The sequence below is a fragment of the Triticum urartu genome, chromosome 3A, assembly GCF_056163025.1.
Source record: "Triticum urartu cultivar PI428250 chromosome 3A, HENAU_Tu73, whole genome shotgun sequence".
In the NCBI taxonomy this organism is placed as follows: Eukaryota; Viridiplantae; Streptophyta; class Magnoliopsida; order Poales; family Poaceae; genus Triticum; species Triticum urartu.
Window position 1 is genome coordinate 624,730,061 of NC_141875.1, and position 14,962 is coordinate 624,745,022.

At 43.7% G+C, this 14,962-nt stretch overlaps 1 protein-coding gene across 2 annotated transcripts; it reads left to right on the plus strand.

Moving 5' to 3' along the window:
* The first annotated feature begins 2,477 nt into the window (after positions 1–2,477).
* SYN4 (sister chromatid cohesion 1 protein 4) lies at positions 2,478–13,812 on the plus strand. 2 transcript variants are annotated; one of them, XM_048692346.2, is made up of 15 exons: positions 2,478–3,085; positions 5,710–5,968; positions 6,049–6,143; positions 6,227–6,276; positions 6,702–6,751; positions 7,265–8,820; positions 8,934–9,089; positions 9,169–9,600; positions 9,675–9,837; positions 10,441–10,577; positions 10,967–12,093; positions 12,268–12,301; positions 12,597–12,723; positions 12,816–12,945; positions 13,271–13,812. In XM_048692346.2, the coding sequence occupies exons 1-15, from the start codon at positions 2,962–2,964 to the stop codon at positions 13,367–13,369; spliced, it is 4,539 nt and encodes a 1,512-aa protein (XP_048548303.2). In that variant the 5' UTR covers positions 2,478–2,961; the 3' UTR covers positions 13,370–13,812. The 2 variants fall into 2 exon arrangements, with proteins under 2 accessions (XP_048548303.2, XP_048548302.2); XM_048692345.2 differs by having other exon boundaries at positions 2,479–3,085; positions 8,901–9,089.
* The last annotated feature ends 1,150 nt before the right edge of the window (positions 13,813–14,962 follow it).

Here is a 14,962-nt window from a genome sequence, read left to right on the forward strand (position 1 = left end):
CGCTGCCCGCCTAGCCGTTGGAATCGGCACTAATGGTCACATTAGTGCCGGTTCAGTTACAAATCGGGACTCTTGTGCTTCACATTAGGCCCTTTTTCTACTAGTGTGTACTTTGTGTAACTTGCATGTCATATATTATTACTCTAGTATGTGGTCAAAATTAGTCTCGAAAAATGCATTAGGCCCTATATATGGAAGGAGGGAGTATCAAACTACCGGACTACTAAACACTTTGCTTCAGAGAAATAATTTTCTAGGTCTAGTTGAATTGACAACTCAACTGCTAAGACATATAAATATTCTTTGGCTCCCTTTGCGTCGAATTAATAATTTTGGGTGAAATACTACACTCGAAGACTGCTGCGATTCTCTATACTTATGGGTCATCATGGGGCGTGATGAGAATACGGTGAGCCATTTGTGGCGCTTCGAGAGCATTGTGCCTCCACACTGCTCTAACGGAGGTTAACAACCATAAGGTGTGAGCTTCGGGATACATCATTGCTTCTACATGCCTCGGTTATCTCTTACCTGATTCCTTTACTTATGCACTTACTTTTTGATAGCCATCATACTTCAAGTTATATATCTTGCTATCACATACTTGATTATCTTGTTTAATTAGCATAATTTGTTGGTGCACATAATTGAGCCTAACTTGTTTAGGTTTTATTTCACATTTATTTAAGCCTAAAGCGAAATGCCTACTCACCCCCTCTAGGTGACATCCACGTCCTTTCAACATGCCCTTGTCCTAGACAGCCCGACGGGAAACCGATCGACCCTGAACTCGCCACAGATGCTAGCCTGAACAGTCTGGTGTGCAAACTGAGCGATCCTGGACATGTCGTGGATGTTAGTCTCCGGCACCAAACTCAGCGACCTTGGACCTGAGTTTGGACGGTCCGATGGGAGCTCAATCCGTGCCAGCCCATCTTGCACGTCTGGACGTTCAGGTTGTCGAGAGCAGCACTTTAAAAGGGAGAACAACTAGGAATTTTGGCATTTCGTCTTTGAGATTTCTGATGAAGAGAAAGGCTATGTGGTGTAGAGATGTTTCGAGGAAGGACTTCGTCAACTAAATCCCCTATTAAATTGTGCGGGATTCCTAAGCTCAAGAGAAGCAAATGAACACTATAAAATAACATGCGTGAAAAGACGTTTGAGTTTTCTTTCACTTTTTTTACGTTCACGACAACCTTCACAAACTGATACTAAGATCTGCTCATCATTTTAGTGGTCTCATTAGTCCATTTATATGTCAACATTAATACCAAATCTTCCACAGGTCATGCGTCTAACGCCCAGGCCAAATCTACAAGGTACCGCAAAGTATATGGTTATACATGCCCTTGGTGCCCTGTTGACTTGCTGCCAATGCCAAGTACTCCCTTCGTTTCTTCTTAGTTCTTACGGTGCGTATAAAGTTTGTTTGAATCAAAACTATGTAAAGTTCCATCAATTACATCTTAGAAAATATCAACATTTGCATTGAAAAAGTTATATAGCATACAAATTAATTTCATGATGCATCGAATGATATTTTTCTTATATAGTTGATCAAATTTCATGAAGTTTGACTTCTGACAAAATTTTATATATGCAAACTAGAAACAGAGGGAGTAGTAAAAAGACACAACACATGCTCTAAACCCCCACTGGCCCACTTAGCTCGGATCGGCAACAGCCAACAAGGCGTCAACACTGGCTCGTCCCGATTCACCAAGGCACTCCGCTAGGCACGCAGACGCAAGGTTAGACCGAGAAAGACGAGCGATGCATTTAAGAAGCGGGGCGAGAAACCTTTTCTCCGGAGCAAGAGATTTTTTCGCCATTGCAACCGTCATCAAGACAAGTGAAAATCACTCGTCTTAATTACTTGCACTTCTAGAAGTATATCTGGCCTCTGGGAAGGAAATAAAGCCAAACATTTGTTCAAAATTCACTTGCCCCGTCTCAATTACTTCACCTTGTGTTTCTATTTCTGGCCTCCTCGCCGAAAACTGATCCGAACATTCCTGCAAGATTCACGCCTTTGTCTTGACCACCAGCATTTCCAAATCGGGCCTCTGTGCCGGGCCGGAGGGACTACGTGGCTGGCACGAACCGGTTAGCCGAAAACAGGGGCCTGAACCGGTAGCAGCAGCTTCCATTACACGGCGCCAGACGCGCGTGCCTCTGCCCGTCCCCGCCCGATACGACACGACCCTCCCACGACACGGTCGCACGGACACGATACCCCGCGTCGCCGGATCCGACGGCGGCCGCACGAGCGCACGATATTCTCGCGCGGGTTTCTCGCCCCGGCAACCGCGCATTTATTACCAACTCGCCTTTTTACATTTCACCCCCTAGCATATCCCGCAACGAACAGAAACACCCCCGAGACAAGCAGCGCGAGGGGCCAAGTGTAATTTACAAACTCCTCGGGGGCGCGGCGGCGAAGCGTGTAGGACTTTTGCTTCGGCGAGCTCTCCCTCTTCTCCCCTCACAGGCAGGTCGCTCGCTCGCCCACACACTGTCAAGTTCAACTCCCCGCTCCGCTCCCCCAAAGATTCCAAATTTTCCCAAATCGCTGGCCTCAATCGCCCGCGCCCCCGCCGAATCCCCAGATCCCCACCTCCTCCCGCGCGCCCCGGCCCCCAGCTCCGCCCAATTCTAGGGTTCCCCGCCCGTACGCCAGCTCCCCACCGCCAGATTAGGGTTTCCATCTCGCATTCCGCCCTCCCGGAGCTTCCCCTTCCGGGCGATTGGAGCCGGAGAGGAGCGTCCGGCCGCGGCGAGCTGCGGGTTCCCTCTGCCTAGGGCCTGGATTTCCGGCGGCGGGGGGGATGTCGTGAACGCCGGAGCTTGCTTGCTTGCTCTTCCCCGTCCGTCGGGGAGCTGAGGTGAGCTGAGCTGAGCTCAGGCTAGGCTAGGGTTTCGTGCTGCGTGCTCCGTCAGCGAGGAGGGCAGCCGGAGATGTTCTACTCGCAGTTCATCTTGGCCAAGAAGGGCCCGCTCGGGACCATATGGATCGCCGCGCACTTGGAGCGCAAGCTCCGCAAGAACCAGGTCACGGACACGGACATCGGCGTCTCCGTAGGTGGGTGGTTTCCGCTGCCTCACAAGCTCTCTTTCGGATCTGCCCTGCTTGCCATGCAGAGTGGCAGAAAAAATATGTTCTTTTGCTAATGCTCATTTCATTGCTGCTGTATCTGTCAACACTTAAAATTTGCCATATTTGGCGCGTTTATGGCGTTGATGTATGCTTATTGCCTAGTTATTGCTTAGTTATTGCTAGTGGATTAGTAAAGATGTTACCTTTTTGCCGGCTGCTAGCCTAGCCAGCTCCTAGTCGTCCCCAGCGGACGTGTGATTAGTTGCTGAGTATGCCAACAAGCTGCTTTTTTTTATGTATATGCTCGACTGCTGGATTACTGGTATTGTACTACATGGTATTTATCTGCTTTGCTACTGCCTGAGTAGTGCGTAGAAGTTTTCAACCCATTTGAGTTAGTTAAGTAATGTTAACGGTCCAGGTGCATTTCTATATAGTCTTGATGGGATCTTGAAAAGAGCCATGCTTTTAGAGCTTTCCTATTGTGGTTCATTGCTTTCTAGGAGTGAAAGGAAATGTCACCTTGATCCTCGCTAGTCGCTGGGTCACCAAGAGTCACAAAGGTCTAAGTTTTTTGTATATCCATGGCTATCGGTGGACTTTGTTTCGAGAACTAGGTACCGGTGGACTTGTAAAGTCTATCATAGTGGTTATGTAATGCTTATAGTCCAAGAATGTTAGCAGCTTCCTGATGCCTCATGTCTCATGTGTACTTCTCTACGGGCTATGGCCTAAGGATAATAGTTCACCTTTCTAGGCATACTACTCCTTGACTAGTTTTTCGTGTTTTGTCGTATCTGTTTTCGGGGAGTGTATTTATGCATTGTGCATGCGATGAATAGCAACATTACCGAACTCCCACGTGCCGACCATGTTTGAGAAGTACACATATGAGAGTTTTCTTTAACATCGGCTGTTTCAAATTTAACCTTCACAAATGGCTATTTGTTTTAGTTTTCTTGATACAGATAATTTGATTCTTTGTTGTACATGTAGTCATGTACTACTAAAATGAAGCATAAAGCGAGAGGGAAGACTTCTAGTAAACGTGCACATTAGCTATTGACGCACTTCTGAAATAAAGCCTGCAAATAGAAAGTAAAGGAACTGACCAGCATGTGTATTGCTATGCCTATTGAGTTATTTATTGCTTGAAAGCCGTAAACTTTTTTAACTTCCAAGTGATCTGTGAGTGTATTTGCGGTAGTAATCCACAAGCCTATTATTATTGGAGTTTTGAGTGATGATTGGGCTGTGTCTTTACCCCCACGTTCTTTCTTCATATGCAATGCTCTTAGGTGATGCTTGCATTTAAAGTAAAAAAATGCTCCCACTTTATGTAGAAAATGATAATGCTGAAATGCTCCAAAGGGTTACCTACTAATCCATCTCAGTATCCATTTAAAGTATAACATTTAACACATGATGCTCCATATTATGAGGAACCATGGACTTGAAATAATCAGGCAGTGATGATATGTAAGTGTAGCACTTTGTGACGAGAAACCTTGGAGTGAGACAAATAAGGCTTCAAAGTTAATCCAAGAAAGCTTCATCTAGTTGTGCGCTGCGCAGCAAACCTGAGAGACGCATATAGTTATTTTCCTGTTACTTTCAGGTAGTACTAGGCTAGGTTTATAATGATGTCATTTTGAGGTAAGCAAGACCAATAGAAATATTATTCCAATTTCCTATAACATTTTTTATTGTGCCATCACATGCATAGCATAATTACATGTTTTACAAGCGGACATGAAGCCGTAGAATTTCTAACAAGAAATCACGTGTACTTTTCTTTTTTTAACGTAGAAGATTTCTAGATAACTGTTCTTGTCTGGGTTTTGGCATGCACATACATTTTTGTGCCCAGGGGTATTGCCTGCTGCTAGTTGTCATTATGGAATTCCCTGTTAACGATTATCTTTATGGCGAAAAAATGGTGGGTGTAATTTTCTCTAATGAAAAAAGGAACCTATGTGTGGATAGTTTATCTTTTGTTGACAGAAGTAGTCTACTATGTCATGAGTCAAACGGCGGAGTGTCAGGTAGGACGCTTTTGGTCTCATGCCGATGCTACTTTTCTGGCATTATTTGCTGTAGGCTCTTATCATTTTGATCGAGCCATCGCGCTCCATAAACTGTGTCCTTGACGCATGTAATTGAGCTTATTCATGAACAGATGGCACAGTTAATCACAAATCACGGGTAAAGCATCACTGAGTAAGAGCATCAGCTTAGAAAGTTAATCAGTGAGAAGAGTTATCTCGAGTTTCCAGTATATGGAAACAATGATCTCTCACATGGCTTTAATATTTCTAGTTAATCAACAATTTGGTGGGTAATCACAGGAAGGTTTTATCTCACAAAGTAAAAAAAAATCAGCTATTTATGACTGGCGCATACTTACTTTGAAGGAACTAGAAAATGTTGTAAGTTTGTTACTGTATTATGAGTCAGTTGGACAGGGAAACCCACCACACATCTCTGAAACAATCTCTTATGGGCAATTGATTTTCGATAGAAATGCTGTTTTGTCCTGATATTTCTCATTTCTCTGTGCCATGTTCTCTTTTTTTCTAGCTGAGTGCTAATTATCCATATTCGCGCAGATTCAATTATATTCCCTGAGGTTCCAATTGCGCTGCGGTTATCCAGTCATCTTATGGTAGGCGTGGTCAGAATCTATTCTCGGAAGGTCAACTACCTATTTCATGATTGCAGTGAAGCCTTGCTCAAGATAAAACAAGCATTTAGGTCTGCTGCTGTTGATCTCCCCCCTGAAGAATCAACTGCTCCATATCATTCTATAACACTCCCTGAGACATTCCATCTTGATGATTTTGAGTTACCGGAGGCTGAGTTTCAGGGGTAAGGTCACTACTCTTGGTGATCTAGGTTTGTTTAAAATATGCTCTTCAGTTGTCTAAAGACTTCCCACCATGCTCCAGGGACATTGATCATCATGTAAGCTCAAAAGAACAGATTACCCTGCAAGACAACCCAGAGAGAACAGGATATTCAACATCTGAATTTGGTTTAGATGGTTGGTCCTTTCTGTGTTCACATCTTTTACTTTTCAAATTATGAACTTATCTGTTAATAATTTAAGCATATCTGAATGTGCAGAAAGATTTGGTGATGGCAGTTCTTCACATATGGGTTTTGATTTGGAGGAGGTAATCTTAACTTAATGAACCTTTTTTCCATGTGTTTACTGCAAACTTTTGTGGTGCACATTGCACATTATAGTCTGCCTGCTGTTAAGGCTTAAGATTTTTATAGGATCATTTGGAGGATGACATTGGACAGTTGGTCAATGGTTCTGAGTGTGCCATGCATTGATTTGTTCTTGAAATTATATGCACTTGTCTTCCAGCTGTATTGGATTATTTTTGGTTCCTTACATAATTAATCTGCTAATTCTTTTAAAAAGGTCATTTATATTGGGTTATTTTCGGTTCCTTACATAATAAATGTGCCAATTCATTGAAATTAAGGTCGCTTATGCAAGTCAAAGATTGTAAAGTTCTGTGTCTTCTTTACATCATGTGACTGACTTAATTAAACTCTCTTTCAAATGCTGACCTTTTTTTATCCTCAGGAATTATTGCTGGCGAAGGATGATCCAATTCAACTCGAATCTGGTGATGGGTAAAGTTGCATCTTTTGTCTTTTGAGCACTAATCCCATTGGTCCATTGCTTTTCTTGGAATCTGTTATATTGCCCGGTTGCATGGCCTGCATTTGGGCTCTCATTAAAGGGGTTCACTTTCATAGTTTCCAAGAATGATTTTACGTTTCTCCAGGCTGTTTAGTGTTTACTTTGATTTTAGTGTCAAATTTTATATTGTAAGCCTACTATAAGATCAGTTACTCCCTCCATATGTCCAGATGTCCTTCCATATATGTTACTCCCTCCGTCTCATAATATAAGATGTTATTACAACCAATGTACTGGTTGTAATAACATCTTATATTATGGGATGGAGGGTGTAACTGTTTGCACGCTGAGTTGCAGTTTTCATTGATTTGTCATGCATACCATGAAAACATTTTTTACTACTTAGTTGCCTAGGCATTTTTGAAGTGGCAATGCCTTGCATCTTGCCTTTTTGCTCTTATTTTGCTACATTGACATTCCTTGTGTTCTTTTTGTCTCTCCAGTATCCTCATTCAAGGTCAATCATCACTTCATCCTACTGATATGGATGTTGACGATAACCCAAGTAAAGATGAAGAGGCTGAAGCATATAACAAAATGGATGATGAACCTTCTAGTTCCAGCAAGCAAAATCAATCGAATGCAGATGATTTAAGAAACAATATTCCTAACTGGACTGGTTACAATTTGCGTACCCCTGATTTGAATGATATGCTTTTCCACAATGAAGGTGACGCGGGGCCATCTTCTTCATACTATCAGCCTAGTCCCTTCCCTTGTGATGATCCTGCATCTCCTGCCTCTCCTGCCTCTCCTGAGTTTGTAAGCGCTCAAGCCCCAGCTACACCTGGCTTAATGGAAGAAACAGTTCCTTCCAGAGTGCATGAAAGTCCTGTTCTGAGTCCGCAACGGAAAGCTTCACCATCAAGCAACGAGGAAACTGCAAAGATTGACAATTTTGCTGCTCCGCCCTCAGATTTTGTCCATTCAGCCGCAGCAAATGCTAATGATGCTGGGATGGTTGAATTTGGATTGACTAAGCCTGTGCAAGTTGAGTCTTCTGGTGCCGCACAGGAGAATTCTGCCGCTCCATCCTTAGATTTTCTCCATTCAGCTACAGCTACAGCTAATGCTAATGATGCTGTTGGTGCTGAGATGGCTGAGTTTAGCTTGGTTAAGCCTGTGCAAGTTGAGTCTTCCGGTGCAGCACAGGAGAATCTTGCCGCTCCATCCTCAGATCCTTTCCATTCAGCTGCAGCAAATGCTAATGATGCTGTTAGTGCTGAGTTTGCTGAATTTGGATTGGCTAAGCCTGTGCAAGTTGAATCATCTGGTGCTGTAGCTCCACCCTTGGATTTTCTCCATTCAGCTGCAGTAAATGCTAATGATGCTGTTGGTGCTGAGATGTCTGCATATAGATTGACTAATCCTGTGCAAGTTGAGTCTTCCGGTGCACCCTCAGATTTTCTCCATTCAGCTACAGCTAATGCTAATGATGCTGTTGGTGCTGTACAAGAGAATTTTGCTGCTCCACCCTCAGATTTTTTCCATCCAGGTGCAGCACATGCTAATGATACTGCACATGCTGATGATACTGTTGGTCCTGAGATGACTGAATTTAGATTGGCTAATCCCGTGCAAGTTGAGTCTTCTGGTGCTGTACATCATAATTTTGCTGCTCCACCGTTAAATTTTCTCCATCCAAGTGCAGCACATGCTAATGATGCTGTTGGTGCTGGGATGGCTGAATTTAGATTGGCTGAGCCGGTGCAAGTTGAGTCTTCTGGTGCTGTGCGGGAGATGGATTTTCTGAGGCAACACTCTGCAACTGTGGATATGCCACCAGAACCACAAACATCAAACCTGGTGGCTACTGTTGATAAGTTGGTGGTAAATACTGAGGATATAGCTGTATCAGGTCAAACACTGCCTTTTAAAGCAACCATGGGAAGTGTGCCATTTGTTCAGAATACTTCGGAGCCATGCACTAATGGTTCTACCGAGACATACGTGACAGGGAATCAAACACATTTTAATGAGGGGTCAGTAAACATGCAAGGTAAAGTTGACTTTATTGTTTTTCTTTCTGAAGTCTCAGAATTCTTGTGGCCATCTGATTTTTTACTATGTTTTTGGCAGGGTATAATTTTCTTGCTTCTAATGTATCTGTAGAGCCATACCCTGGTGGTTCTACCGAGCCATGGGTGACAGGGCAACAACAACAAAGCTTCTTGTCCCAAGCAAGTTGGGGTAGGCCTAGTGGTTCTACCGAGCCACGCGTGACAGGGCATCCAACACATTTTAATGAGGGATCAGTAAATGTGCAAGGTAGAGTTGACTTTATTGTATTCTTTTCGAATTCACAATTTTTGTGGCCATCTGATTTTTTTAATATGCTTTTTGGCAGGGTATAATCTGCATGCTCCTAATGTGTTTCTCGGACATAACTTACAAGAAATACCACCAGGAATGACACACAGTAATATATCAACTGCTGCTTTCCAACAGAACACTGGAACAATACCGCAATACATGTCATATAATGATAGACCAAATGACATGTTCACCTCAAATTTCCCAGAACGCGAGAGAATGCTCTCAGCTCCATATATTGGATTCCACCAGACAAATGACTTGGGGCAGTTAACTGCAGAGAAAGGAATCACTGAATCTGATGGAAGTAACAAAATAGGTAGCCTTAGTAGCAGAAAACGTCACTTGGAGGATAGCATGCCAGCTCCAGAGAGTAGGACTACTGAAAATTTGTCCAGCACACCAGATGGTCAAAGAACCACTGATGCTATTCCTAACGATGATGATATACTGGCATCCATTTTAGGTATGGATAATTTAATCCTCAGATTTTTGTTGCATCATCTTCCTGTGTTGCCTAATTACATCTTTTTGTATTAGTTGGTAGAAGAACCCCTGGATTGGTGCTTGATTCAACTCCATTACCACCTAATGCATCAACTTCAAAACGCCAAAGGTTGACACCGAAGACCGCATTGACACCCAAGACCAGGACACCCAAGAGAAGAGTGAAAATGGATGATGCCATGGTTATACATGCTGAGTACGTATATGCTTCATTGCCTGCCTCTAAAGAACTTGTTTGTGGAAACTGTGTGACTATCCTTTCAAAACGTATTGTTGTATCCTTCTTTTGTTACCGTCACTTCCTTCCTGGTCCAAAATGAATATGATGATCTTTCCTTGGATCCTTAACTTAATTCTTGTCTTAATCAGCTGTAGTAGAAACAAAGACCATTGCTAGTAAAACATTCATCATTCTCCTCAGTGCGATAAACCTGTTAATTCTTGCACCTCTTACCATTTCAAGAAATTCTTTGTATAATTTTTGTTTCTTTCTTTTAAAGAAAACATGCTGCACTTTTCTTTAAGGTTTTCTTCTTATTATGACATTCTTGTCATTGGGCGAGTAGTGGAGAAATTATGGCATGCTTTTGAGATTGCAACTCCTGTAAGAAATGTTCTTGCCAAGCTATTGCACCTTCACAAGTGTGCTATTGCTACCTTTCTTTATCAGACTGTCATTCTTCAGCGTACAATTCCACTGTAATATGCACATAGAATATACAATCACTGAATAGTACAGATCATTTCGTCCAAGTAATGTTCTACTGTTAGCTTACTTATTGACTCTTCCCTTCTCCAGTATTATACGGCAGCAGTTGATTAGTACCGAGGATATAAGGCGCATCCGTAGAAAGGCTCCATGCACCCGTACTGAAATATGGATGATCGAGAAAGGTTCACTTGAAGATGATATATTCCGCGAGCCTATATTTTCCTGTAAGTTCTCTAAATTGTTTTCGATTTTCTGTATCCTCTTTTGTCTCCCCAGAGGAAGCAAATTAAGCAGAGTTAATTGGTCTATTACTCTTACTATCTTACTTCCTCCGTCTCGGTTTACATGGCATGCACGTCATTCTAGGTTGAGAATTTAACTAGCTTTATATGTATTATATGTGATGAAAAATATATGTTTAGAAACTACATCCGCTTAAGAATCCAGCGATATACTTTTTCTGATATATAACTCATATTTAGTTAGTCAAATGGATGACTTAGAACTACGCGCACGCCCTATAAACCGAGACGGAGGGAGTAGTATTATTCTATAGTATTCTCTTGTTAATTCCATGTTTCCCTTACTCATGGATGTTTTGCTTCCCAATTAGGTATGCACAAGGACCTGAATGGTTTACACTATCGAACCTATGAGTCTGTTTCTCAATTCACCGTACATAACAGGGAACCGCAAGGACAAGTAGACATGTCTGAAACTATCCGAGCAGATAACAGCAATGCTGGCATCTCTGGTGCAGAGGAAAGTGCAGCTCATGATCACCAACTTCATATGGTGCTACCAGATACCAACAATGTTGACATCTCTGGTGCAAAGGACAGTGCAGCTCTTCATCACGAACTGAATATGGGACCACCAGATGGAGCTCACAACGTTGGCATCTCTGGTGCAAATGACAGTGCAGCTCTTGATCACCAACTAAATATGGGACTACCAGATGGAGCTCACAACGTTGGTATCTCTGGTGCAAATGACACTGCAGCTCTTGATCTGGGACTACCAGATGGAGCTCACAACGCTGGCATCTCTGGTGCAAATGACAGTGCAGCTCTTGATCACCAACTTCATATGGGACTACCAGATGGTGCTCAATTAGATGCTACACCACAAGAAGCAACTGATGCAGTTGACGCTACAGCTGCATTTGGTTTGCAAATGCCATCTGATGAACGTGATAACAACATTGAAAAAGTAACTGAGTTTGGTGACGGGAAAGAAATCCCACTTGTTGACGAAACAAATGCTGCTGCAAACATTACTGCCCATGTTGATACACTGGATAAGGATTGCCATCAAGATGCTTCAGCAGATATGCAGAGGAATACAAATGCTGATACACCTCTCTTTGTGCAAGATGACATAACCCATGATTCTGCTACTATAACAGATGCTCCAGATGTTGCTTTGCATAGTTCTGGTCCAGCTTGTGCGCAAGCAGTGGACGCCCGGGAAGGGGAATTGAGTGACATTGTTCGCAGTGATATTAATACTTTTGAGGATAAGGAGATGCCCACTTCTGAGGTTACTGGACTGGAATTCACTGAACATGCCTCTGGTTTTCCTCAACCAACAGAGGATGAGAATGCTGTGTCGGCGATGGGAGAAAATTCTGGCTTGCAAGGAAACAATGCAGGATCCTTCACGGACATGGACAACATGGGGCATGACTTCACGGACATGGACCACACTGGGCATGACTTTGCACTTAAGGAATGCAGTGTAAGTCCACCTAGAAGTTTGTACTATTATACACGCTTTCGGAATGCTTTGTTTCTATAACTGCTATGTGTTCTACTGGCCGGTTCTGGCACATCTTGCAATGCAACTGTATGCACTGTTTTATTTCATTGCCATTAAAGCCAGATCATAATTGGTATTTGGTTTAAATTACAGGACTTTGGAAGTGCAATTCATGGTGTTGACGCAGGTAATTCTTCTGTCCAGATAAGAACCATGAATTTGTACCCTAGCATGGTGTGGATTCATTATGGTTGCCGGTCATCTGTAAATGTATCAGAAAAAGCATGTCCCATGTATTATCTTCATGACACCTTTTTTCCTGTGTCACTGGATTCATAAATGTTGCAGCCGGGGTCCAAATTCATATTGTTACTAATATTATAGTACATCAAGTTCTTCCCAATCATGTGCTTACTATGTTGGTCTTATGCTGCGAGAGATTTATTAAGCATTTGACATAGTTATACTGTATATCGTTTCAGATTTTCTACCCTATGATGATGATGGGGACTTTGATGAGGCAATTGATCTCGATGATGATGACGATGAGCCAAATCCTGACGAATTCCAGTCTCATGATGCACTTAGTGGCTGGTCTTCTCGTACCAAGTACGGATGGACTTGATTTTAATTCCTTCAGACTTGCGTTCAGACCTTTCCCAGTTTTTTTCACCGTGTGTTGCTATTTATTCTTATGCCAGGGGTGTTGCAAGATATCTCAAGACTCTGTTCGATGAAGAGTCTGGTCGGGGGAGAAAGAATGTTGTCATTGATCATCTGGTAAATGGAAAGTCTCGGAAAGAAGCCTCAAGGATGTTCTTCGAGACCTTGGTACGTCATCAGTTCCACTTCATGGTCCTTGTGCCTTGTTTTGCTTGACGCTAGTGCATTTTTACCCATTGTAGAAAAAGGCGTGTGCAGGCAAGTAGGCCGCATTTTGTAGTTACGTCTCCATTAAACATGGCATTTCACATTCAGCATCTTCCATGAACATGCCTGCTAGCACCATGCCTTTGAATAGTCCCGTTCTGTAACATCTCTCAAACTAGATCCCCAACGCTCTTGTGCCGAGTCTGGTTGTTTGAACCCTGCGTCGCATGGGATCGTACCACCCATCACAGGCCGCCAGTACTTACGTGCTCTGCTCCATTGACAGGTCCTGTCGACGAAGGACTACATTCAGGTGGAGCAACCAATTCCCTTTGGTTTAATAAACGTGAAGCCAGTATCCAAGCTCCTGAAGACAGATTTCTAGACCAAGACCGCCCTAGCAAGAGTGGCATGATATACATACATCTTACAATATCTGTCACAGCACCATCAACAACATACAGATCGTCTTCTTCATCTTTGTCATCGTCGTCGTGACTTGGCCCCCATTTTTCGTTGTTTGTTGTTAAATTTATCCCCCTCCGTAGTAGTATCGTGCCCCCCCGCACTAATCTGTGCCTAGCAGAGCTGAGCCGAGCTGAAGTAGTAGGGCTGTGTTGTTGTGCTCCATCCATGTCAGTGTACATATATGATTAGCCCGTGTAAAGTTAAGTTCTATATGTCGTGTAATGTGGTAGTGTCGTTGGCTCGGAGGATGTTATTGACTGCCTGTTGTTTTACCTTGAACAGTCCTTGGGAACTGTATGCATCTGGATCTGTTGGACTGCTTGTATTTGGAAGTTTTCCTCAAGTTTCAGGACTGATGAATTTTACTGTCTTGATGCAAATTTGGCAAGAACTTGCTCCGTTTGTTCCTTCTTTCTTCCTGTTTGTTTTCTGAACATTTTTGTTGTTTTCTGAACATGATGGTGATGTATCATTGATACATGAACGAATGAGATTGCAACAGTACCGCCGTTCCACTTGATGAGGAAGGGATTGCAAAGCGACCTGTGAACCGTAAGGAGCGTCACCCTTTTTTTTTATGCGGAGACAGAAAAGTGTGCCGCACTCGCTCACTGAAAGCTGAAAATCAAAAGAAAACAAGAGGAATGATGATAAAAACGTGCCGACTGATTGATCAAAATCGGCCGTGCCATGCTGCCTGATATTATTCCTCGTGATGGATGATGGATGGATGGATGGAGCAGGAAGCACGACGGAAAGCAACAAAAATCCTCTCATCTCAAGAGAAAAGCGACGGAAACTATGTTATCGGTTCGCTACTTGTGCTCGAGCATTTCTGGAAGCGTTTCCGTGCCTCGTGTACTGAAGTCGCCGTGGTTATAAGTAGATTGTCATAGACCGACGGACCAACGAAAACACATTATACTTCGGGGGATCAAGGCAAGTGCTTCGTCCTACGAGGCCACCCACCACCTCAGCTCCGAAAAAGGGCGAGGACAATCACGTTGAAGGTGATGAGGTAGCCCATCCACGGTCCATGGCTAGTCTCTCGTTGATCTCCCGAAGCATGGGTAATCAAACGACTCAAAATTACACCTTCAGAGGAAATCAAGCAGGCAACTATCGATCGTACGTGCGCCAGGAAATCGCCGCGCGTCCGTGTCTCCGTCGATCCCAGGCCTACGCCACCACGACCCGGCGAGGCCGCCGAAGCTGGATGGACGGAGCACGCAGGAAAGCAACAAATATCCTTCTCAAGAGAGAGAAAGAAAGAAAGCTGAATGTCGTGTGCACTGCCACGCGCTCTCGGCGTGGCGCCACCAACGGCGTCCCGTCTCCGTCGACCGCGCCACCACCACCACCACGACCCGGCGCGGCCGCCGAAACAGTGCGTTTGCCTCGACGCCACAACGCCCGCGGAGCCGACCTACAGCCGCGTGCACGCCGCTCGTGCGCCCTGTCGCCGCCGGTGCCACCGCATAGTCGTCTTCTTCTACAGCGACGGCTCGTT

Coding starts and splice junctions, on each gene's coding strand:
- SYN4 (XM_048692345.2), top strand. CDS start 2,962: ATGTTCTACTCGCAGTTCATCTTGGCCAAGAAGGGCCCGCTCGGGACC. Junction 6,144..6,226: donor ATCTGAATTTGGTTTAGATG/GTTGGTCCTTTC, acceptor CTGAATGTGCAG/AAAGATTTGGTGATGGCAGT. Junction 8,821..8,900: donor GGGGTCAGTAAACATGCAAG/GTAAAGTTGACT, acceptor TGTTTTTGGCAG/GGTATAATTTTCTTGCTTCT.